The sequence below is a fragment of the Anopheles nili genome, chromosome 3 (assembly GCF_943737925.1).
Source record: "Anopheles nili chromosome 3, idAnoNiliSN_F5_01, whole genome shotgun sequence".
Classification (NCBI taxonomy): Eukaryota; Metazoa; Arthropoda; class Insecta; order Diptera; family Culicidae; genus Anopheles; species Anopheles nili.
Genome location: NC_071292.1, coordinates 32,568,095 through 32,595,233, shown reverse-complemented (window position 1 = coordinate 32,595,233; position 27,139 = coordinate 32,568,095). Strand labels below are relative to the sequence as shown.

Sequence of the window (27,139 nt, the reverse complement as noted above, 5' to 3'; positions counted from 1 at the left end):
CGGCGCTTTTGTGTAATATCTTTTTTTTTCACTCACAAAGCTCGTTCGCCACAGCCACTTTTTAGTTTCATCTCGTTCCGCTCGGTCGCGGAAAATTCGAATTAATCCCAACTATATCACACTCGGTCGTATCGGTAGTCGATTTTCTCACGCTTGACAAATTTCTCCATTTGCACAATGTTCGGATTCGCACTTGCACTTTCCATTGTCATCGCGTACGGTCAGCCGGTTTGTTGATGCTGCTGCTGCTGCGGCTGCGATTCCACCTTCTCTTTTCTCGATTTTCATTCGGTTCGATTCTGCAAGACAGAAGTCACATTCCCGACAAGCAACGTTGGGGTGTGTCTGTGAGTTTTACGGTTGGGCAATTTTTCCAAGCAAAAAAAAAAGCTCTGCCTGCGGGAAAAGGGCGATGGCCATCCCGTTCGTTATCCTTTCAGCCCGACGATTATGCCAGCCGGTAAGATGGTTCGTTTTTTTTTTCACTACTCTTCTGACTGTATTTTCGATTCGTTCGACGTTTCGATCCTGCCACCAGTACGATTTTTAGGAAGACACAATTTGCGATGAGGTAGCTGCTTTATTTATTTATTTGTTTTTGATTTTATATTTGCTCTAGCCAGCCGTTGTGTCTGAGAATGTCGAATGCTTATCCCACACAAGAGAAGACTGGAATCCTTTCTCGCTATCGCACCCACCACCGTGTGGAACCGGAAAAATTTCGAGCCGCTTAGAAGGTAAACATTTTTGATAAAATTGAACACCAAATGGTGGACCACATCATGGGACCAGCGAGCGGTGGCCAGCAGCGAGAAGGACGGTCGAATTCGGGTGGTGCTAAAAAGTTGGCAAACAACACAGGCTGCCGGCAATGGCCAGCTCAATCTTGGGTGTATTATTGACAACGGAATTCGAAAAACTTGTTGCCCGCGGCGTTCGAATAAGGCGACGGATAATTTACATATTTAAATTGTTCACAAACTTCCAAGCTTCAACTGTCGGGCGCAGAATGGATACATCCACAAATGCGTGCCACCGAACAGTGCCGTCAGCCAGTTGGCTCATTCGATGTTGAGGAATTTAACGGCTCTCGTAATGATTCTATTCCGGACTCTTTTGTCCGGTCGATCGCTTAAGGAAGATCTAGAGTTTTGTCGCGTTACTCAATATTTTAAAATAGATGGAACGGAACAACAAAGATACACCCACCCATTCGAGCGCCATTCGATATTGGGCATGGTACCATCGCAAGCGACACGTGGGGTTTTAAACCTGACGTCAACTTCCTGTTCGGCGATGGTACAACGTCATTGTCATATTTTTGTGAGCATCTGTTAAGCACCGTAATTTAGAAATCCCGACAGCAGCGTGCCTAATTATGTAACCGAGAAACCAGTTGTGCGATTATTGGATTTGTTTGCATAAATAACATTGATTCGCCAAACTCGCGGTCTTCGCTCGATCGCGACCATTCCGAATAATTATATCATATCGGGGATTAAGGATCACTTTGCGGTGAGACAAGCCACAACCTACCATCATGCACAATAAAAAAAAACAAGCAAATGATGGGCCATGGATGCAAAGGTCAAATGATCAAGGTCGAAGCGTTTTTTTTAACTGCCTTTATGATTGTCACTAAAAGACATCAATGCAGGGAACAGCGATGAACCTGTTTTGGATGGCTTATTCGTGCAGTGTTTGTTCGGGTTTTGAGCGAAAGCAAATAAGTAAGCAACGAAACAAGTCGATACACCTTCGGATACAGTCGAGAGAAGATTAAAAACATATGCAAATAAAATTAAATTCACTGATCAGGTTCAAATAGGCAGAAGAGAAGGGAGATAAATAATGACAAAAGATATCGAATGTTATTCAACTGGAATTATGCAGACAACCTGTTCTCTGTTGTGTAGAATAGCACCCAAACACAAGCGCGCATTTTGGCTGCAATAATCGTCAGTGCATATGATGGCAATATTTATTGTAATGCATTACCAACTCTTGTGTACCCGAAAGATTTTGTTATCCCAAAAGTAGGAAATGAAAAATCTAAAAATTGTCCTACTCGATCAGGCCAGCAAAAATCACCTTCATTTCGAAATAACACGCTCGTAGGACTCGCCGTAAGCGTTGCAAATGATATAGGGTGTTGGATTTATCGCTTCCAAGGCTCGTAAACGCTCGTGAGTGTTCCGTTTGGTCAAAAGCCATTCATTTCGCCGTTTTAGCTTGGTTGCGAGTTTAAAACCCCGTGAGAATGAATGGCATGCGTGCATGTATTGGATCACTTCCGCCTCACGGTGGTAGAATAGAAAGCCGTAGGTGGCATCTTGTGACCACTCGGAGGGCGTTAGAATCCACCACATCCACTGTTCGCTGGGAACAGAGACAGAGAAGGAAAATAAACACGCCGTACTATTAATCAGGTTGCCTCCCGAACGGGGGAGTTTTCCATTAGCATCGAGATGTGTGTTGTTCATTTGGTGACAACAGTGGTATAAAACCCAACAAGCGCGACTCAAACTGATGCCAGAATGAAGCGCGCTTGAGACATTTTTGACACTCACGTGAAGAGCCTGACTTGAAATAATAAGCAGATCAAGCTGGCTTCTCCGGCAGCACCGGCGATGCGTGGTATGATTACGCAATCACCGTCGATTAATCAAGAACCGTTCTTAAGCCACATGTCGGCAAAGTTGACTAAAAATGGGAGATCAATTAAATAAAGATTAGACAGGGTAGCAGAGCTGAGAGTGTTGGAGCCCGCCCCTTACACATTGCATACCTTGGAACGCTATTACAGCCGCCCACTGGCAGAGAGCCCACTAGAGCACGAACGAAACAGAAGAACGTTCTTCCAGCCAAAGCCGGTCATAAGGGAACTGCACTGCTTTGAATGCCACGGTAGCATGAATCAATGCCTTGCTAAGCGATGATTGTGGTAGATTGGAATGTTTAGTGCTAGTGTGCGTGTTTGTTGCACATGCAAAGAAAAGCGCACACCTGCTGTTTGATTTGACTAAATTTATGCCATAGATCGATTTTTTGACTTATTTGAAGCATATTGAAGTCGTTTAAATTTTCTGTTGTTTTTCGTGATTTTCTTTTGTAAAAATACTGATAATGTGAATTTGACACAACTTATCAAGGTACAATTAAAAATTTCCAAAAGATAAATCTAAATCCATCACGTTTTCTACGATCAACTATCGCACACCAGTGCGAAAACTAAATCACTTAAGATCAACAATCGCTTGTCGAAATAAAAGAGGGCAAAACAGACATCCATCTGCCTTTTGCCTTGAGCACCGGCAGCTTTGGGAAGGAAAGCGTTGAACTCGCGAAGAGAATCGGCACGGCGTACACATACTTTCCCTTCACGGCCATCGGTGCACCATTAATCTTGCCTTGTGACACTAAAGATTTTCCCTTCGCGACACCGATCTTATGCCAGTTGGCTCTCGTTCGAGCCCGGTGAAGTTGCAAGGGTGTTTATTGAACCAAAAGTGACACGTACACCAGATTTTACCGGCCCACTTTGGCACGGAAAGCACGTTTGGATCCGCTATCGTTCGGCAACAACAACCGAAGGGACAACTTTGCATGCGCTCCAGCGAATGTGCTTCTGTTTCCTACGTTACGCAGACGGACTACGTAATTAAATGGACCTTTGGTCGACGCGATACGAATCTGATGGTCCCGGAGCTCGGGTTCTTCGTTCGAATCGCCCGATCCATCGTGGAACCGCTAACACCAAGCGTTTTTTCCCATTAACCCCCAATCAGCCGGATACGAAAAAGAGACACACATTGGAAGGTGCGGTCATGATTTGGCTGCCTTTCATCGTTTCGATTTCGTCGTGAAATTGGAGAGCAAAACAAAAGAAACTACAAATGTGGAAGTGCACACATAAAACAACAAACCATCATAAAACTATTGTTTGAAAATAAGGTCAATCAAATGCATCAATCAGCCGCTAAAACCATTTTATATTGGAATAGTGACAAAATTATGATTTGGAGCACAATGGCAAAACTTTTCCGATGAACTAGTTCACGATGTAACGATAATGGATAATATAATTTAGTATACAAAATTGATCTTACGAATATCACAAAAATATGTAATGCGGCCGTGTGAAAGAGACACAAAAACCACTTGTGCTACAATTAATTAAAAGCACATTTTACAGTTTATACGTTTTTAACACCCCATAAAATCAAGCAATCCAAACCACATAATGGATTTAAAAAGCGTAACTTGGTGTTTTATGGGCATTACTCTTTTTGTATTTATATTTAATCTTTCTCTTCATGAAGAGACAGCAGATAAAAACACGATACAACTTTCTTTTCCAGCCACGTGAAGGGTCGGGTGGGTTCCCTTAAAAACTCTCAAGTGTCAAGTAAACGAAAGATTTAACTAGTGGCACAAGTGACGAACCGAATCTCCCGCAGCGCCCACATCCGTGCAACGGATCCCTTTGAAGGGCGACCACACCACACGAAGGCAAGATTTTGCCAGTAAATATGTTTAGAAAATATGTTGATTGCTCGATCACCGAACGTTCCCGCGAGGAGAGATCGCTAGAGAGGCCACGGTCGGGAGAAAGCCCCAGGAGAACGTGACCAACATACCTGTGTCGCCTTTGTGGCGGTCCGTGTCGAACGGCCGCATTCGGTATTATTAAGGGCTCGGGCGAATAGTCTTCCACCTCGCGAGTAGGTTTCAAGATAGATCAGAGCACACGGCCGCGGAGCGACGCCAACGGTACAGCTATCATCATCGACATCATCCCCTGACCGAACGAAAGCGAGAATTGTTCAATTTTCTCGACCACTCGGAACGAGCCGAGCCCCATCATCTCAAAGGAGAAGCTTCCGCAGCAGATAAGGGGGTCCGTTTTACGGCACACAAAATGACTTCAATGCCGTACGCGTCTCGGCAAGTATCGAGCACTGAGAGCTGCCGAAGGTTCCCGCTGGCAGGAAAGTACTTTCATCTGCTTCGGAATCTTTTTTTCACAGCTTCTCTCAATAGGCCTCGTGCGCTAAAAATAGGCCACTAGGTTCATGCAACGTTTGGTGAAGATGGATGGTATCTCAAAACGGTGGAAAGAAGGAAAATCTCCCATTTAGCGGATACTCGAAGCATCTTGCCAAAGGGGAAAACATTCTTCTTCTTCGGCTAGTTTGAAAGAGGTGCGAAGAATAACTGCAGAAAGGTAACGGTGCCCCCATACCGGCGGGAACAGTTTGCTGGCGAGAGCAGGGCTTTTCTTTCCTTTAGCACCACAAACAAGCCAGCCAGACACACAAAAGACACTCCAAATTGAAGCACCCAAATTTGGAGGTTAATTAATTTCCTTCCACAACTGATTCACCCGTTATCCATCCCAACAGGGTGGATTTTTCTAAACAGTTCGCTTTCCCGGGTTCATTTTCGTGGTGAGCGTGAATCTCTTGCTTCGGCTGGCTTACGGATTTATCAACAAAGTTATGGCCAGTGCATCCGATGGAGATTAACAATTCATTTTGTCAGTCAAGCGACTTAACGTAACGCATTAAGAGCGTGTTGCCAGAGAATTTATTACTGGAGGTCAGCTCAGCATGGCCCATTTCATAATCAGAAGCGACAGGTCTCTTGGACAGATTCATTAAACAAAACCGAAGAAAATATAATTGATTGAAACAGACGAATTATATATCTGAACTAATTGCCATCATATTTGAATGGAAAAATGTTTTCCCATCGGTAAATGATAATAAGCCATCGGTAAATGATAATCAGGGTAATAAAGATTTTTTTCAACACAGAACCTTGTCGTTTATTGTTGTACCATACCATTCTAATCAAACTGAACTCACACGTTTTACCAAAATGATCTAATTAAATCATTTGTCTTTTCGACTTTATGTTATATGGATCGAATAAAATAATATATTATATGCTCTACTTTCAGATTGCTCAACGTTAAAAAGGTTACTGCATCACCAGAAACTATAAAACGCTTAACTTAATTCCGATCTACCCACAGTTCCCTGAGCAATCGAAACTCAATGACGGACTCTGAGAACAAACTGAGTCGTGAATGTGGCTTTCGAATAAATATATCTCATACCAGCCGCTGCATCACGCAGGCCGGCTCTGATGCTGTTTGCTGTGGAACAGGAGGGGAAAGAAGTGATCTCAAAGCGCATTATGGAAGTGGTGGTGTATAGTTGTAAAACGTCGAAAAATCTAGTCCACAGCCTTCGCAAATTAAGCGTGAACGAGCGGCAACGATTAGCCGCTCTGGAGGTATTTAGAAAATTGTCTTCCAAAGATCGACGCAATGGTTCGGAAAAATAAAAAAAGCCCACACTTCTCGCCTTTCAGTGGGGTTATCGAATAAAATTGCCCTCTCGGGGTTCGTTAGCGCCGCCGTGCACGTTGCCATTTGCCACGACGACAAGCGTGCCTTTACATGTGATACATTTTTTGGTGGGCGTCCTCGTCGACAAAGAAAACCGGAAAATGCGAGCTAGTGAGCACGTAGACCAGGGACCATTATCAATTTCCCACTCGTGCATGTAGTGCTTTATGGAATTGCACGGTGCGAGAGCAACATTCCAGCCATAGCCATTTGTGTGCTAGATCAAGCTCGACACCGCCATGATACAAAGCTCGTAGTCATCGCTTAGAGAAGGTGTAAATTTCACAAGAACGTCGTCAGCCGATTTTCCCATTTAGGCGGAACCCATTGGCCCGCGTGTAAGCGATCGAATTTGGCGATACAGGCGATGCGTGTCACCACCATAAAGAAAGCGATCCAAGGAAACATATCAAGCGCTTTTCGGCCTGTTCGCATAACGCGACAAAAATGGCGCACTAATTATCGGGAAATCATCATAAAAGGATCTGTTGGATGTTTCGGTTGGATGATGACGGAACGATGACAAACGATCACCAACGTTGCGGAGAGTGATCGATGAAAAAAAAATGCTTTCAAACATAGCACATTACCGGGCGAAATCGCCAACAAGCGTACCGGTCGGTATGGTGTTGTTAATTAAATTAAAAAGCGATTTTTCTCCCAAAAAAGGCACCGTGAACACACGCGTGTCGAGAGACGCATATCGGCGGCCCAAAAATCACCGAAGGAAACCGCATTGCGTGTATGAAAATCGTAGACATTTGCTATAAATTATGATTTAATTAGCAGCCACCTTGTCGTTACCATACGCTCGCGGTATACGTGCTTTTGCGACGAGAAAGAACCATTATGACAGACAAAAAAACCAAACTTGAACGGTGTCTAGCACATGCTAATTAAAATTGCCGCCGACCTTGGCGCTATGCACATAGTGTGTAACTAAAAAAGGGAAAAAAAGGGAAGGTCTCGACTATTCGAGGTGGTGGTGAGTCAAAGCGAGTAAACCCTCATCCACGCACCGACCTTTGGCAACACAATTGATCGTTTGTTTATGCAGAGCAGAAACACATGCCAGAAGGAAATTATGCGCAGGATGTGGATTGTAAAAGTGCTTCAATTCCCATTCAAGAAATGCAACATCTTCTGAGAGCATTTTTATTTGCTTGTAAACGTCAATCTGAGAGGCACAAATTAGCATTGCATGATTCTTCCGAGCCTATGTGAGTGATGTAAACATAAGAAAGCAGGAAAGCAGGCGAAAAAAAATGCATTCGAATGATCGCAATAATTGACCACCGGACCATGTTCTCGCCGGTACCTCGATTTCACATGCAGGTACTTTAAGCCGAGGGGAGATCACGTCTCAATCGCGGGCTCATTGTTTGCGATGTGAAAACTTGCCCTCGGCGAGGGTTGTTTGGAAGGGCTACCCTCCGGGGGGTGGGTTTGGTTGCTAAGGGCTGTCGACGGACGATGGAAAGGGTGGCGCTCGAAGCGTTTACTTTTTTAGTGTCTCTGATCTGACCGCAATCTTGAATGCGTAGGAGAGCAACGATTTCACTTCGCTCTTTTATCCACCATAGAAGTGATCTCTATTTCTCATTCGGGCACTGTCTCTCGCTCTTTCGTTAGCTCTTTGTTTTAATGATAAGAAAAATGACCAGCTACATGGAAGCAGGCCAGCAAAACAGCGGTCGGGCAAGTTCCTTTTCTAATTCGCCTAAACTGCCTCGGAACGATCGCGGCGTAGGCGCCTATATGTCAACTAGCGAACGGAGACTAAAATGATGGCGGCATGGTCAATGAAAACTTGTCTATAAACGCAATTCTTGACTTTCTCAGCCCAAAGGCGGCACCAACCCTGTCAGTGTTGCAATTCGATTATTTTTCTACGCTATATGATATTTGGCGTGGAAATATTTCTGCTCCAACCAGGGCTGACCCGGGGCTGTCGTGGATTAACTGTCTATTTCCCTTCAGGCGATCAAACGTCAACACCGTTTTTATCGATAATCGGATAAACGAATAACCGTCTCTAGAAGGCAACAGGAAACGAGACGATTTCTCTTTTGAATTTGTCGCATATTAGGGAATGGATGATGCGTTGCGATTATTTCATTAATAATTAAATTTATATTTAAACCGCATGTATTTAGTTTGTTATACGAAAAGCCTCCAAAAAAACACGTCGTCGAACACGAAATGGCACATCGCACTTTTCCTACATTCCCTGTATCACCAGGCGTTGTTGAACGAAGCCGCGTGAAAAAAGGATTAAAATAAACCGTTGTGTCAACGGCACCACAATCACGTTGCACACGTGCGTGCAATGCAAGTGTAAACGGCTACACTGCACTTTAATGGAGAGAGAGAGAAAAAAAACTGCACAATAGCTCGCAGGACGCACACGCAAAGCGATTCGAGGGTTGCCCACCGAAAAACCTTCCAAACACTCACTAGTCACCACCGATTCACCATAATTATTCTCGCGAAATAGGAGCGCCTTTTCGCCACGAATTCCCCATTCGATTCGTTTTGCAATCCAGCGCGATCGTTTCACATTTCCCAAGACGAAGGTTTCACTGAGGGATTTTCTAAATCCTGCTTCCAAACGCTAGCGCTGATTGGCTTACTTTTCGCATTCGGTTGATAAGAGTATTTTTGTGTGTTGGCACACTTAAAACTGCCACCCGCGGATCACGGATCTACGCGGTTTTTTCGTTCGAGATAGTCACCCGGTTGGGTCTCGTTGACCGCTCCCGTTACTGGTTGGTGTAGAACTGTGAGGTGACGCGTGTACCATCGGTTCGATCCCGCAACACGCAAACCACACAACGAACCTGCTGCCACCGCGTTGTTGTTCGTTCGCTGGTGGTGGTGCTGTTGCTGGAATTGCCTGGTAGTCGTGTGGTTGGTTGTTTCAGTCTTCAAGATACACAACACACCTCTCGCCGTCTTCGCTAAAGGCTAGACCCACCACGGACGATGAATGAATACTATACACCCACTGTGGGAGTGAAAAAGCGCACCTTCGTGCGTTAGTGGTAGTGGCATTGGAGTCGCATTGTGCAGTGTTGTTGTTTTCATTCGCGTGCTTCAACAGTGACGGTTTCACGTCAGCCACCTCGGAGGTGGTTTTATGTTGGTTCGTTGCCCATAGAACTTCTTATGCTGGCTTTCCGCGAGTGTGAAATGCGTTGGGTTTCGTGCTTTAAGTATTCACCTCGCAGAGGTTCCATTCGACGACACGACATGTGTTGGTACGTACGGCATGAGAGAGAGAGGCGAAGGACAAGAGGTGTCTTGCGTGGGGTGGTGAGGAGGCGTTGACAGATCGCAAAAAAAAACATCTGCAATGACTGTAGGAGTTGTTGCCGTGTTGTCGCCAGCTGTTTGCCCCAAGAGTTGCTTACGCAGTACACGCATTTTGCGGTTGAAAAGCTTATCCCAAAGTGTGCAAAGGTTTTTGGCAAAAATTAGTTGACAAACGGAAAGCTGCAGCAGGTTTTAAGAATGCTTAATGACTAAACTTTCCCCCTAGGAAATTTGCCCGGTAAAGAACAGTTTAATCAATGGATAAAACAATTTCACCAAACCAACAATTTCACGAAGTGCTGTGAATAGACGAGCTATTCACGTTTGATATTTTCGCGTTTTTTAATGACAAACTTACAATAAGCCTTTGATTTGATGCTTAAGCCATAGACTCAATTTTACGGTCGATTAACGGAACGTGATACTTTTTGTTTAAAAGATTAGTAGTTTGTCGGTGAGAATGCTTACCTGCAAAGAAAAGGAAAAAAGAAATAAATATTAATGCTCCCGATATGGTTCACTGGATTAGCTTGCGAACATTCATTTACACCCGGTTTTGTCGGCCGGAAGGTGTTCAATAAAAAAAGAATAAATTATATTTTGTTTGAATTGATCGACAAATATGCACCATTTGGGCTATCTAACATTTTTGAGAGAAAGTGCAATTAAGAAATGAAAACCGTGCAGCAAATATTGCATTTTTAGTAAATTGCATTACAGACATTACATTGTAAGAGTAAATAACGATACACCGATTTGTGAATGGACGATCATGGCGATAGTGTAAAAACTCAAGATCAACTTTCAACCCACGCTTTTAGACTAGGTTTAACTCATCTAACATCATCTCATAATATATTCCCGGAAATAGCGGATGAAACAAATCAATAATGCTTGCTTCTTCGAGGAGCTTTAAGGCATTTTCGGTGAGAAGATGTATACGTTTCTTTTATACAGCTACAGCAAAATCTCCAGTTCAAGAACAAGCCAGGCTAAGCTCATGGAAGTAGCACAAAAAAATATCAGCGCACTTTAGCGCGAGCTTTTTATTAATTTCGGCAGCACCATTACTAAAAGACGTTAAATTTTGCGCCGGAACGAAGCACCAAAAACTTTACAGCCAAGCGCCAAATAACCGGTGAGTGATACATTCCGAACTGCGGGCAACGAACTACACCGTGGCTTGTTACCGCGAGTAGAAAAGTCATGACCAGGCAATGCTCAAGACCAAGACACCGAGGTCGTTTTGGATTTGTTTCAAACATGGAGGAACTTAAATAAAAAAAAACCGCGCGCGTCAAACCGTACAATGAGAAGAGAGGCCGGAAGTGTATGAGCAGAGTTTAGGTAGACAGGTGGGAGAAGACCGTGGATGATGGAACAGTCGTAAAGAAAATCATTTTATAAACTGTACCGACATCGTGGTGCTATAATAGGTAATGCGCTATAAAATACCACACCAATCATTTTACGGGTGAAGAACACGTATGGTATGTTCTGCTCGCTTGCATGCATGAGGTTCTTATTCTAATTCGTATTATTTTTTGCAATATCGTTTTCTCGTATGAAACTACAGAAGATTTGGAATCCTATTCAACACTGGATTGTAGATAATTCATTCATATATTATCCTTATGTCCGGGATAAACGGAGACATCATCACTACACCGAATGATGATGGTCAGTTAACAGCACATTCGTTGTTATAAAAAACAACCAAGAAAAACAAAACAAACATCATTAATTTACATAAAGCACACAAAACGACATGATAAGAACAGCCGGTTGGAGCACGTTTTTTGGGCAGTTTTTACTCATCGCAGCTCGTACCATGGTTAACTGCACTAACCGGTAAATGGTGGTAACGTTCGTTACGAAACTTATTCAAATGAACCAGAAAAAAAGCCCAAAAAGAAGATGTAAGCAAATGCTCATGGAGAGTAGCGAAGTTACACGGAGGTTTCACGGTACCCACCCGCTGGGAGCAGGAATTTCCAACCACAACAGATTCGGTGAATCTCGCTTTAGTGCGTGTAAATATTAAAGTACAAATCACCCCAGAGGCACACCCGGCAGCGAACACCGAACATCTGCTTACGTCATAAGAAGGCACTTTCGACGGATCCTAAACGGAACCGCAGCACCGTGGCCGCGAGCCTCCGGGAAAGCCAGGAATGCACGAGCGAAACCATTTTCATGCTCATTGAAGCAAATTTGTTCGCTCTCGAACAGATGTGTGTACGGGCGGCCCTAAAACGGGGGCACATGATTCGCGGGTGAATATTTGATTATTTTCGTTGGCACCTGAAAAGCGTACCGCCACAGAGGCACCGTTCAGAACGAAACCGAGCCGTTAGAGGCTGTGTAATGCAGATTATCGGAGATACGCTTTCGGCACTCGCTCGGTATTGCTCCATGCACGGTACCGTTGAAAGTCGTGGGAATATTTTTAAATGTTTAAAGTGGATTTTAAGAGGTAATTGGTCTTATGGAAACGTACTAATTAAAACACACGAAATAAAAATGTTAATCCCAGCGCTAAACACACTTGATTAATTTGTTGGTACGTGTACACGTACACGCGTCAGTGGCCATTAAAAAAACACAACTAAAATGATTGACATTGATTCGTTTGACATTTTCATGGGAATTGAGTGCATCGCGCCCACTCAACCGCATTTGAACACATTTAGACAGATTCGTCGGTAAACCGGAATTGCAACCGCCACGGCCATGCTCGAATGGGTGGGTAAATGAGAGAATGAGAATAGTAATAAAAAAATGCGTGGGTGGATAAAGGAATCGCATGGCTTGATCGTGCGAGAAGGAAGTGATCGCTGATGGTTTGAGCGCGAAATACTTGACGGACGGGCGGCGAACTGTCGGTTAGACAATTTAATTATGAACTATGGTGGTTAAAATAATTGCTTCATGTATCAATTTCATCACTTCATTGGGTCGCCGTCATAGACAACGCGATCGGTTAAAGGGTGTTGGTGTCAAATTATAAGCCCACCTCATGCCAGATAAATGCAGACAGCCAGCTAGACGGGTGTCTCGAGGACTGGCGAATACCACGGACGGTGGCAATGTCGACCCGCATTATGGCGTGTCTCGTAAAGTTCGCAAACGAGCGAAACCTAGAATCGAAGGAAACCGTGAACGGAACAAACGGCACATTCGAAGGTTTCTCCCAGCACAAGTAAGGGCTAGAAAAGCGACTAACGCAGGAGGAAGCGCTGCCTGGCGCATTCCAATTGCAACAATTGTGGCAATCGTAATGCGGTCAGCCATCGTTCGATCTCCACTCGATCTCGTCGATGGTCGGGCTGGGTATGTCGAGGTCTTTGCCATTTCGACCCACGCTGGAGCCGCCGACAGGATCTAGAAGACGGCGGTAAATGCGGGATAAATTTATCGTTTCACTTTCTAGCCCTCTCGGCGAGCTGAGTTTTCGTTTTTTTTTGTGCTGCATGCGCTTCAATTGGAGCGTTGTCCACTCGAGTGGTGTAGCTGTGTAGTTTCACTTTCTTTCGAGCACATGCTTGGGGTTAGTTGCTCAAAATGCACTCCAGATGTGGCTCCAGAGGTTGTGCTCTATTTTAATTCGAAGTGAGTTAGTTCTGTTTGACTTTCAGTTTAGTCGATCAACCAGTTTAAAATAGATAAAATATTCAACATCCAAATATATGCCCATCATGTTGAAAGCTTGGGTTGGTAAACAAATTAATATAATTAAGTATTTGTATACATATGCTCACATTTCATGACCACTAGCGCTAACAAGCGCATGAACCAGTTTGAATTGTTTTCCCATCTGAAACAAACATCGCGCTACCGTTTAGATCTCTCCCAGCATGTGGTTCCAATCTGAGCCCGGCTTCGGGAGGCCCTTTAATGGCGCAGGAAAAGGACTCCACAGTGCTCTGGCCACTCCCTGACGCGAGTTGTTTTACTTCGTGACCATCCGCACGGTTCCACCGACGTCTCTCTTCATCGTTCGACCAAAGAAAAGGGGTTTCCATGTACGGTACCGAAACAGCAAAACGACCACACCAATTGCTCGCCCGCTGTTCAACCAACTTGCGACACACATTTATTCGGGGTGGCAGCAGCACATTCCTCTTCGTTCCGCAAGGGTGGTGAACTTTTCAACGCGCCCCAAAGCGTCGCATGCACCCGCGGGAATTTGGCGGGGACGGAATAGGAAGAAAACATAAATCACGATCACGAGCGATCACTTGGGTATCGACTTTGGGCAACCGTAAAAGGAGCTAGCGGTGCGCACAAAAGTCACAGAGAAAAGAAAATATGACGTTGATGTTGTGAGGGAAGTAAGAAAAAAAAGAACCACAAATAAAACGATCGAGTTCACTTTCCTTTTCGATAAAACAACCCTAGTGAAGTCTAAAACATGAGATGTTAATGCTCCCTAAAATGCATTCTCCTCACAATATGACATTGGTTCGCATTTGTAATAGCAGCGTTATTGGGCTCGCAGAAGACAACTACAAAAATGCCACCACCGAATTCACGCAATCGTGGAAATGATTTCGACGACAAGATTAGTGGGCTATTGAAGAAAACGATGAAAAACCTCCGGACTTCACCGACTGCATCGCACGATTTCACCACCCAAAACAGCGGGACTTAAGAGCACTTTGGTCGCTTATTAAAAATATTCACATGAAATCCACGTGGAGAAAGGAGGAAAATGGGGAGCGCCAGCTTCGATTGGCACATTTTTATGATTCAACATGGCGTCGAAGGCGGCATTTACAGTCGAGAGACCAAAGTGCAGGACCACCAACGGGGCCGTCTGGGTACAACACACGTGATCACATAACGAACATCGGTGTCGAGTTCACACAACAGCTGGTTTCGTGAGGCTCCTGAGATGGCGGGTGCCATTTTCCCGAATCTGTGTGATTGAGAAAATTGGTCAAAAATTGTCCCACCATGATGATGCATGCCCAGCGCAGCATGCTCGCGTGCGCGCTTATGAAAAGTGATCAAACCATCTTACCATTTCACCTCACCACAGAGGCGACGGAACGGATGATGATTGCCGGAAGCATTCAAACATCCGCTCGTTCCGAGTACGACGACCAACAGGTTTAAGAGCCGTGGGCGCTGATGGAAGACGTCAGGGCGCTCCATCGAACGGGGAGAAGTACGGTTCCGGAATGTGGGAAGATTTTATTTTATTTTATTGCAGGTTTGCGAAATGCACCCCAGAAAGCATTGCTCTCGTTTTGCACAAATGCGATTTTTTTTCAAGGATACTCTCGTGTGTTGGTGTGTCTGTTTTATGCAAATGAAAGAGGAGCTCCCATTATCGCGACGCGTCAAGTGGAATCTAGCCAGACTGACACAGTTTTTCAAGATTCTCGCTTTGAACGGTGGGTCGGTGAGATCATCGGCATAAAATTCCATTTGGCAAGGGGTTTGAAAAGAATTTTAGCGCTCAAAATGAGACAAAAGCCGAGAGAAAAAGCACGTAGATTCCAAAACTAGTCAGCTCATGTGTAGCTCATGCTATTTTAAATAACTCCATCTTAAAATCATATCAAACAATACCACTATGAGTCTCAAAATCCCCACACAATTCTAGCACCAACTTATGGATCATCGAAGTGAGATAGAGCAAACAACCCGATAGAATCGGTAACCGGATCAGCTTTCACTAAAGCAACACCCGACCTAGGAAATGGATTTTTAAAATTGTTTCTCCGACTGCACCCATCGATACACATCCTCCCGGTCGGGTGGGAATGAATATTCCGACAAATGTCACATTCGTCATCGCCAGAATGCATGCCGTCGTTAGGGTCACTGGAGGGTAATTCGAGCTCAAGAATGAAACAAAAAACAAAAACCGCGCATCGACAAACACACCCCAGTTGGGTGGGATGGGGTGGCTCGAGTTTCCAAATAGACAATCCGTTCTCCTGTGGTTGACGTTTGTTCCTCGCAAACATCACCCAACGTCAACGATGACGACGGGCTCACCTTAGCGGTGATCATTAACTGTTTGAAGCCACGAGTCAGGGAAAAAAAGCAAGCTTCTCAGTCTCAACGGGCAAACACACGTCGCCAACAAAGTTGATTGGATTTTAAGCGCGCGTTTCCATTCATTACTTGATGTTCTTTTTTTCCCTTCAATTCAAATGCACCAAACGACGCATCGACGGTCTTCGGAGAAAGAACGAGCGCTTTATACGGAAATCAAACGGAACTTGTTTGGTTGAGGCGTCGTCATACTATCATGCAAATTCTCCTCTCAGGTTGGCTAAGCAAATAGTAAATTAATTCGCCCACTGGCTCTACCATGCCCAGTCGCTTCTAGTTCGCCTTCCTGCTTTGCTTCCGGAACTTGATAATTATAGCTTCCGATTACGATTAGAATTCAACGGTAACGTTACCCACCGCAAATTTGTTGCAACAAACTGAAAAGCGCACGTTCAGAGCTCACGCCAGACTTTCGTCAGTCCATTTCCAGTCGGGTGAGCAATTTTGGCGAATTATTTCGCGAGCATTATCGATTCGGGCTTTGAGGGAAAGTGCGTGTCCACAACAAACAAAAAAAGAGCAATACATGCGCTTTCATGACGATACAAGCAATTCTCTGTAAATCGTTTATTTATTACGCGATTTCTCGCATTCATCTACATACAATCAATTGCACGATTCGGCAAAAAAGGACTTGAATAAAATCACTTTTCTTTTCTTTCGATCATGCATTTTTTCTTCATCTTTTGTGTGATAAATTTTATTTTCGATGCCAAATTTCTACCCGTCGAATGGTTTTCATCAATTAAATCAAAATAAGCTTTGTTTAGAAAATGGACTAAAAATGAATTTTCGAAAAGAAAGTGCTTCCCCGCCCGATGCAAATATGCACCATTGTGCACGTGTTTGCATAATAGAGCAGGGCGTTGGTTTTACTTTTATTTTCTGCTATCCACATTTCCTACGGCCACAATAATAAGTAAATCATTACGAATCGTGACTGCGGGAAAGTACAACGGAGACCGCTGTTTAGTATCGCTGTTTGATTACGGTGCGGTAAGGAATGCTAATCAACTTCCTATACAGATGAAGGCGCTCGTGCTTGAACATAATCAAAATTCGAGAGAAAGATCTAAGACATCTCGGCTAGGTTTTTATCGCAACAGACATTTTATCCTCACACTCTTGATCGTGTCATATGTAGTGTATAGGACAACACGCAAACCTTACGACATCGGGTTAATGATGATGATCGATAATTAGAAACCCGATGTTAGATCTCTCAAAGACGTGAGCAATGGCGTTCCCGCATTCGCACATCCACTGCTTAGTAGATCTACCTTGTAACTGTCGATATCGGAGCCGAAATATCTAAGATGTGATCTGTAAATTGGTAAATGATGCATAACCCATTTAAAGACCGAATGGCGGAACAGAATGGTATGGTTCGTTTCTTCGGATCAAACGTGTCGTTACCTCACCGAGCGACCTTAGGATCAGCCGGTAACGTACTCCATTACCCAATAGGTATGGATTAGGCTGTATTTTGATAGTTTGGAACTGATATAAATACTGGAGACAGAAGGGGCAAATTTCAAACACGCGATAGATACATATTTTACCATATCGCAAACAATAACACACGCATCCAGCTTTTAAAGGTATGTAGGTAATCAAACCGGATTCCCAGAACGATTGTGTGTCCAGACGACTTGATAGCCCTATAAAATGATAATAAATGCAAACTATTTCACCACTGTTTAGATACTTTGCAAATGGAAACCAGTTTGGGAGATCTTAAATTAGGGTAACATTTTCGTTTCCACAAACCAGTTTTAGTGCAAAAAATCGAAAACTTTGGGCAAGTGCCTGCGAACTGGAGTCTGGAAATTCTTCTAGAAATTGAGGAATTCTAGAAATTGTTTTCGAGAAGGCTGTTGATTTCAATATACTACAATAAAAATTTACATTCAAACATAATAAAACTTTTCAAGTTACATAATAGGTTTGATTATTTCTTCAATTTTATAGCATATTATTTCTGATACAAAGCATAAAAGTAGTAGCTAAAACCCGTACAAATGAGTTAAGTTGCTCTTCCTTCAAATAACAGACATTGAATGCACTTATTAATCCAGTCACGTATCATCCTACACGACGTTTGAGCCATTCTCTTTCCTTTTGAAAATGTTTAAAATTTCAAGTGCACTTTACCAAAGGAAAGTATTACAGTCGCGTCATTTAGCATTTTTATGGGCCAGTCTTTTAGCCATACGAGTGCTCCTTTATTGGAAACACTCAATCGTGTTGGAGGATTCAATGAAAGCCACCCAAATGCAAGATGCACTACAGAGACATCGTAGGCGTGCGAGCAGATACATACACTTGCTTGATTGATAGTGCACACACTTGCGTGCTGAACCAGTTTTCAATGAACTTCTTCAACGCCTACGCGCGGAATGAGCCTTTACGAACGATAAACATTAAATTTGAATGAGCCACGACTGGAAGCGCACGGTGCACTACGCGTGCCGTAACAGCAAAGGGTGAGAGAAACAACACTACCGCCGAATCGAACTACGCCCTTTTCGTAATTATATTGGAAGGGTTTCACAGCTCAGCATAATAAAATGGAACGAAGTCCATAACTTAGCCATCAATCAATTTAGATGACGATCTAGGGCAAAGCAACACCGTCACACTCAGCCTCAGGGAGGGAAAAGCATCGTCGTTTTTCCTCTCAATGCGCAGGGTGTTTAAACGAGATGGTGAAGCTCAATGTTAAGCCTTCCAAAATACAAAAAACCTCACAGATCGACCTGGCAAAAAGAAAACACATTACGGCACAGCAGCTCTTTCTCTTGCCGCCACCTCCAGGATAATTAACGACACCGAACTCATTTACATTTCAGTTTCAATCACTGCACGAAGCTGCACCAGGCCCATGCAGCCATGGTGAGACAAGGAAATGAGAAAATGACAGCAGATGGAGAAAACCCCGACCTGACTTTGGCCGTAGTAAATCAAGGAGGAATGAGAGACAGAAAAAAAGCTTCAAAACCAAACGAAGCCATTTGCATTTGGAAGGCGAAGGTGAACGCCGCAAGACGGACAGGCCGCGTCAATTAATTGAGAAAACCCAATGCGTGGCGAGAAGCCGCTCAAAACGGCAACACAGCTGCTGTCGGTTGCGGAAAACTTCCCCAAAAAAGGCGTCTTTTGTCGCGCACAGGTGCCTGCATATCAAAAAGCCCCGCTAAACGACAAAACGCACTAAGCGAATATGTTAATCGGTGGTGGTGGGCTCTCTCGTTGAAGGGTGTTGAAAGCTACCCGAGAAGAAAAGCTGAACAAAACGAGAACCTACACATTTCACTTCTGTGGAAAGAAGTCTAATGAGTTTGCCTGCGCGAACCGTGGCGTCTTGATGTCCATTCTAAACTGTCACCAACTGCTGCCATGATACTGATAGATGGCAGTGAAACAGAGGTGGACAGCCGGCAACACCGAGGATCAGGCGTTGTGTGGATAATGTTTGGGCGAGGTCGACGTTGAAGTGTTGTTGTTTGACCTAACTTTAGATTTTAGACTTATAATGCTTCGTTAACTTTAAATGGATTGTTCAGCAACTGAAATACAATAAAAAACCGTTAAACAATCAAAATGAAAACAGTGTTGTTTGAAAGTCATAAAAGGCTCTTCACATAATATTAAAACAATCCTGTTCTTTTAGATATATTATTAGAAATCTACTAATATAATTATAGAAAACTATTGCAATATATTTTTCTCTTTTCGTCTTGTTCATTTTGAACATTATACGTAAAAGTTGTATGTACGATCCGAAAACTGTTTTAAATATAGTTCACCGCAAATCGTGTCAACATCACAATTTGCAACAATGATCATGAAATAACGTTTTCACAATTTGTACGTCACTCTCATCAATCAAAACTGAACAGCATGCGATCGTGATGACCTTTTCCAGCGACTGAGAGCTTAACAGCATCGCATGGTTGTCATTTGACACTGAATAAAAGCTACAATGCTAAAACTACGAAAAAGAATCTTATAAATGACATGCTACTTGCTGTGTATACGTAGAAGTAGGTGTACTATATTTTATGGTAGACTCTACATTGCCGTCTTATAGACAACATATTTATTGCAAGATTGTTAATAGCTTTGATAAAACCAGCGACCTACATTTAATTCAAACATAAGTTATTATGTGCCATAAAGCATACGACATTTAGTAAAACGGTAGTATTATAATGTATTCAAAAGAAAAACGACGTACATCAATCTAGGGCAATAAGCGTTTGAATCCAGCCGCAGTCCAAAGGTTATTGGATCAAAAAGTTCTTTAGTTATGGTTTGTCTCTGGAGCATAACAAACAGCATAACTGGAACACTACCAACTGCTACCCGAGCGCGTGCATTCGCACGCATGAACCACATGAAATAAACCTGATTCCCACCAGCATTCCTGTTTGCCGCGGGTTGGGCTGATGAATTTGGCATATCGAAAGTACGGTCAGGTGGAACTCCGGAGGCGGTGACAGTATTCCTGCTTACGCAAGACAGTAAACCTTTGCCATGCAGCTACCAAGCCACTCTGAAGCCTCCTCCGGAAGCCGGTTGGGTAAGCACACCGTGTATGTCTGGTAATGTAGACAAAATTATGACGCCGCAAGCACGTGAGGAAAACCTCCGCATTTATGAGCAGAAGCAGACTCGCAACGTGAGAAAATGTCCTCAAGAAATGGAGCATGTAAATGTTGCCTCTTCTTGGTTGGGCCAATCTTTACCTTGCACGGTGTACCTTTACGTTAATTTAATTCAATTTATATGTTCAAGCCAGTAGGATAAGCGATATATTAACACCTATTTAATTACGAAGACATAAAAAAAGAATCAAGATCAAGAAAGAGCTGATTTTTGAAACGCAATATTCTGATTTATACAATTTCGTTTGACAGTCATACGTGCGAAATGGTGCGTACGTACACCTCCACAAAACTCACGCAGGTTGATGGCGTCATAATAAACGACATTTTTCCTACACAAGCCGTGTTTGAACGAGGTGACAAAACACAAGACCTGCTCCTCCGAGTCTTGAAAAAGAGGCAAGATAACAGGTTCGCGAGACTGGCGAGCTACCTTTGCAAGACATTTCGGGGCCCATAAAGTCTTATTCTGGTGGCATAACGCAATGTACCATCGTCCAGTTGGGTTATCGGAAGGTATGAGAGGCGCCACGTTTACGAGACGAAAAAACGAAACTAACTCACATGCTTTAAAAATACATCAACTCACGAAAAGTGAAACATGAGACGCACGTAATACACGACGGAGATAGCAGCGAACAACAAGCAGATAGGAGACGAAGGTGAAGGTACCAAAGAAAGAAAAAAAACCATGATTTTGACAGTGAAACATTTTGCGCGTCGAAAATATCATCACACATTATCACCTCTGGCGTTCGAGTGTGGAGAAGAAATGATTTCTTTCTACCGTGCCAATGAAAGGAAACCGCTAAAGCCGCAAGGTCATGGAAAATCGACCTCTCTCACTATCGGCGGGTACTACTGTGTGTGCCGGTGTAACTGCGATTGAGAAGAAATAAATTATCACCACACCTGAGGCAGTTTTCGAACATTAAAGCATTGAATTTTGAAATGTGGCGGCTCATGATACTTTTTTTCTCTCTCCTGTTGCTCCATTAGACCCCCAATAATGATGCCGAACAACGACGGGAAGGCGGAAAAATAGAAAAGGATCCACAAAACTACCCGAAAGCGACAGAAAAGGAAGCAAGAACCGGAGCAAGAGAGGAAAGCAAAATGGAAAATGTTTTCCACGAAATTTCCAGGCCGGTAAAAGTGAGCTAATTTTGTGTGGGAAAAGTCACTGCTCCTTCCCACATCCATCCCGGTTTAAACACAAAGTCTTCACACGAACACGACGGAACAGTTGCAAGTTGCAAGGCGTGATCGCTCGGGAGCATCCACCGGGCGTACAATGGAGCTCTCGATAGTCTTTCGTACACCGCGTACTCTCGCTCGACTTTGAGACGACCTCAAACCTAACCTTGTTTTATTAATCACCTGATGAGGGAACACGAAAAAAGGGTCAATTAACCGGTTGCATATCTTGGATTCCATTTTCCATGCTCTCGCATCTTTGGCCGATTTCAACTAGCTGAGGAAGTAGTTCGAGACTTTTCGATTCTACTGAAGCAGCTACCTGCTAATTGGTACTGAAACGACAGCTCTTTGATGGGCACTGCATAAAACCTCACTGTCCGCTCTATCTGTTACTGAGGGCTGTGGATGTAATTTTTAGATCCATTGTAAAAAAAGAGCTCACACTTGCGAAGGAGGTTAGTATTTCGTCAGCACAGTGTCAGTGCGGAGATGTCAATTTAATTCGTTCCGAGCTACTGAAATGTATGAGCCTAGCATACACGGCACAAATGCTCTAGTTCTTTACAGTCAATTAGTTTTACGAGACGCCCATTAGCGTAGTTCATTCGGGTTACTGACAATGATCGGCCTAATGTTTCATTTTGTTTTATGAACAAGTTACGGGGTTTTCTCTTTATGCAATACATAAAAAGATGTTTAAATAGAACAGGAACTAGGAACTTCGTTGTTGCTATGAATCTAACCTAGTGATACAAATAGCTGCAAGACCCGATCATGTGTTTCACGAAAGCATCAGTATCCTCCTTGAGTTCCAAAGTAAATTTCGATGAAAGTACAATGCCGACAGGAAAAAGCATTCACAGCAAACCCCGTATTACATGAACGACCTAAACCCGAGCCTAAACGCTCGGAGAGGCATTTACAATGTTTTCGAGATTGGCAGCAATTCGGGCAACATTTTCCAACCGACAGAAGTGAAGCTAAACTAGCGATAACGTGATAGCACCCTGCTGTAAACGATATTACTATCATAACGCCCACCGCGGCACAAGATTAGGTTAGTAGTGTGCGGCCGGTCGGCAATCAATGTTGTTCGTTCACCTAGCTAATAATAACTCATCATCATCGTCATCATCATTATCGTTGCACTTACTTGATCGCAACGGATGTAATCCATAGTGATGTATGCGATGGTTGTGCGTTGTTGACGCGATCTATGCACACACTCTCTTTCTCCGGTGGTCTGAGTGAAGCTCACATTCGCTCGAGGTAATGATCAATCGGGAGAACGCTACGAGTCAGCTATTTTGCATACGTGACCGGATGATTCTGAGAGCATGCTTCTTTCCTATTAGCTACCAGCGCACCAAGATGGGAAATGAACGGTGCTCCCGAAATAACTTCTCAAAGAAATGGATTTAGAAACTACCGGCCAACGGCACCACACAGGAACGACGCAAATCGTTTCCTCATTTTCACGCCTTTCGCTAATGCCGATACGACCATTTCAAATCATCCACTTAGATGTTGATTTTTTTTCTCGCTATCCCTCGAAAGAAATAGAAACGGCCCAGAAATATTTATACCACGAGCACATCGACCAAGAATCGATTAGGCACGTTGTTCTATAACTCCCTGTCGATAACTTTTGCTTCACTTGACAACGTTTGTCGCACTTCAAACCATCATGAACCATTGGATTGACACTTTCACTCCATCTGACCCCGGGCACGACCGTCCGTGCGTTTTGACCGATTCGGTACACTCTGAGCCACACAGCAACGCCGGAGAAAGCTTTCCGTTTTCCACTCGATCGAACCACTGGCGCCCGGCGGTATTTCTAAACTAAAGCGCGCCAATTATCTGCGACGTGGTTGGGAAAAACGGACTAGAGAAAAGCGTCCGCGCGCGCGAAACTAATCGTGTGGTCGTTTCGCTGAAACCTCCCACCTTCCTCACTATCGCACACTAACACTGTGACTAAATTCCCGGCTGTACAGCACATTCGGCGAGGGTAGCGCACGAAATACATTCGCCCTTATGCCCTGTGGCACTTTGAATGACGCGGCGAATGATGATGCTTCGGTTGTCATTTGCTTGTTTTGATGCACAGTTTCGGTAGCGCGATTTGACACCTGTTTGTTTAGATCGATTGTGACACCGGGATCGCTTGGGATTTATCACGGACAAGAGGCCCTTTTTGGGAGAGGGCGCTCGAAACGCGCCACACCGATGGATGCAGGAAACGGAACAAGCGCTACTGTCACCGACCGAGAGAACTTGTCAAATGGCGCACGTGAAAACAAGCGGATCCGGCGCTCGGAACCGCAGCAGAAACTCTAAACAATCGGCCACACTATCAACAACACCGGCACGGCACAATGATTGTGCGACAACGAGACGAAGCGGTAACGGTACGAGAAAGAGCAGTAGAAAGAGCCAGCATGCTTGCTCATACTTTCGCGTGCTCGTTCACGCACTGGCGCCGGGCTTTGGGGCACCACGGCACGCCATGCGAAAGAGCCACGCCGATATGATCCATTGCACACGGCTAAAGTGAGCAGGGAATAGCAACGGCGAGATGATTATTTTCGCGCTTACTCCCTCACACGCTTAGCCGGCATGGGGTTTAATGCGGCGGGGGACTGTTTTACTTACAAAATTATGTCTTCTCTCTGTTTTGTCTCTCTTTTCAGTGTAATTTTTCTCTGATCAACTCAATCCTGGGATGATTGCAATGCCGATCTACTCTTTTCATAAGCAAAATAACTGAAGCTTAGTATCGCTGGGACGAATTAATGAGTAATTTATGCGAGTTTGTATCAAAATAAAGAACGTAAAAAATGTTTATACTGCTCAAATAAGAGAAAAGGGACACTTGTTTATCCATTCCTCTAAAATTAAACTCAAAAAACTTCATAAAACAAAAATGAGCAAAGAGAAGAGAGAATTCAAATGTAACACCCCTTTCTTTTATTGCATTCGGGTTTCTCTCAAAAAAAAGGGTCAAAAAACATGCGCCCTCGATCGTTCGCCTCTTCATGCGTAGAGTTTCCTGCCGGTATGATCAAACTAACCCCTAACCGTAACTGCGTCATGCATCTATGCGTCTTCGAATGGGTTGCGTGTCTGCACCACATACAACCAAAATATCCCCAAAACGCATAACTGATCAACCCCTTTTTTCTGAACCCTCACTCTTACCGTTCCATATCCACCCGCGACCAAGATCAGGCTCTTGTAAGTGCAACAGCACCATGCACGTCATTATCATGGCTCATGATCAGCTGTCGTTATCGCACATGCAACAACGAGTGATCGAGAGAGAGAGAGAGAGAGAGAGAGAGTGTGCTAAAGGGAGCATTATATACAGCGAAGGTGAACAACAGAGTAGGAAAGAAGGCGTAAGTGACCTGTAGAGCATGGGGGATCTTTTGCGCACTATTTGCCGCCTTCGTGCCGATCTTCGATCTCGTGTGCGAGAGTTCAAGAGCAGGATGGAGAGAGCAAAATAGCACCCCCAATCACGTCAGGGTGAGGGTAAAAAAGAGTGCCGGAATGTTTCGAGGGCTGGCAGCATATGCAACCATTGCCTCCCTTGATGTGTATGACCGGTTGGGCTAATGGACGAAGCAGAAGGGGAAGCAAACAGGCGCCGGCGATGGTGCTGGGCTCAGTCGGGGGTTGCAATTAGGGGATCCCAAAACGAAACGTAATAACGGGCCCGAAATTGTGAGGGGATGATGAATACTTTCCCTTTTTCGGGAGGGGTGCGCAAAATGGCCATTGCAAAGTAACGTCACTCTTCTAGTTATGTTGAGTGGTCCTGTTGAGGATCATAATATTATTGTTCTTTCATAATCGATTATTTATAAGTAATTGCAAATATAAATCCGAGTACCAAAAAAGAGAAATATGAATAAAGAAGTTTTTTGAGTTATAAATAAAGATGTTTTTTGTGTTTTACACAAAATTGTGTAAAACAAAATAAAATGTTGTGTCTTGCACAATTTTATAATTTAACAATTATTTTAAATGCAAAATTTGTTACATGCAATGCTCAACATAAAAATTACATAACTACGCGAAGTCGTGCTGTCTACAAACAACATTCCATCGAAATGATGTTTAACCTTTTACTGTACAAAAACCGTATTTCATTTCACAACGAATCTATTGAAACAAATCATCTGAATGGACTTAACTCAATGGCACATTCCTTCTCTTACAACACATAGCATACGTGTACAAAACTCGTGTACTATTTCCACTCAGCCGCTTTTGAGCATGGGGACTACTCTAACGTTCGCCATCATAGTACATAAATTCCGCTCATAATTGAACCATTTGTAAAGCGCACGTAGATTACGATCGCCAGAAAACCGCACACACCACAATCTCGCATGCCAATATGTCTCTGTGTGTCTGGGAAAAGAAATTTACGCCCACCATCGGACAAAGTGTGCAAAAATATTCCAAAAAGTGGGTGTCTGCGAGCATGGGAGACCAGTAATAGTAGCAATGGCCCCATTCTATCGGGATCTGACTTCACAACCCAGATCAAACGGTTCTGGAAACAGGTTTTTCCTTTCTACTTTCCACCTCACATCCGGTGCCACCTTTCGGATGCGCCGGTTTGCTCACTGTCCGTGATTTAGGGCGGATGGTGGGCCAATGGTGTGCCAAAGTACGTTTCAAGGTCGTTGGGAGGTATGTTGCTCCCATAACCGACATAAGCTGTTGGAAATCCCGAGCCTGCGGTAGTTGGCAGGTAGGCATTGTGCAACGATTTATTATGCCGATTTATTATAATTCTGGTCACGGGGATACGCTTCTAAAGAACATTTACAAACTTTTTGAAAAATTGATGTAAAACTTCTGATCTTAGATGATGCAAAAAGTAAAAATATTCAAAAATAAATACCAAATGCACAAAATTAAAATAGACATTCAAGACTATTTGCGAAAGGAAACAAGCAGGAAAACAAAACACGAAATGATAAATATAAATCTGTTATACGCGCATGTTATACAAATAAACGACGACGATCTCACTTATCCTGGACACTCACCCTATTATTCAAGCCTTCGTCGTTCTTTCCCCGCTTCAGAGAGGGCGCTCGAATCACGTTATTGTTGGTGCTGAGCTGATTCATCGTGTTGCGCAGCGCGATGAGCGCGTTTTGTTCGTCGTTCGAGAAATTATACCAACTGCAGGAAGTTATACCAGCTCCAACCAGCTTCGTAAAACATCGCCGCGATGTTTATTACGCCGGGTTTACTCGAATGCCATGGATATCGTCTAACACGAAACTGTGTGCGTGTTGACAGCGACGATGTTACAGAAATCGTTTTAAACACTTTTGAACTTAACGGACATTCACTCAAATATTCAAACAAGTATTAAAATTAATCACTACACAATGGAAGCTGTAAATAATTTAAAATATTTTCCACATTTACT

At 43.7% G+C, this 27,139-nt stretch overlaps 1 protein-coding gene across 1 annotated transcript in view; it reads right to left on the bottom strand.

The window, feature by feature from the left end:
* The window catches only part of LOC128722930 (uncharacterized), a 58,032-nt gene extending 31,201 nt beyond the window's left edge, over positions 1-26,831 (bottom strand). The window contains exon 1 of the mRNA XM_053816623.1: positions 26,748-26,831. Coding sequence (XP_053672598.1) covers positions 26,748-26,831 — 84 coding nt within the window. The remainder of the gene's footprint in view (positions 1-26,747) is intronic.
* Positions 26,832-27,139: the final 308 nt, after the last annotated feature.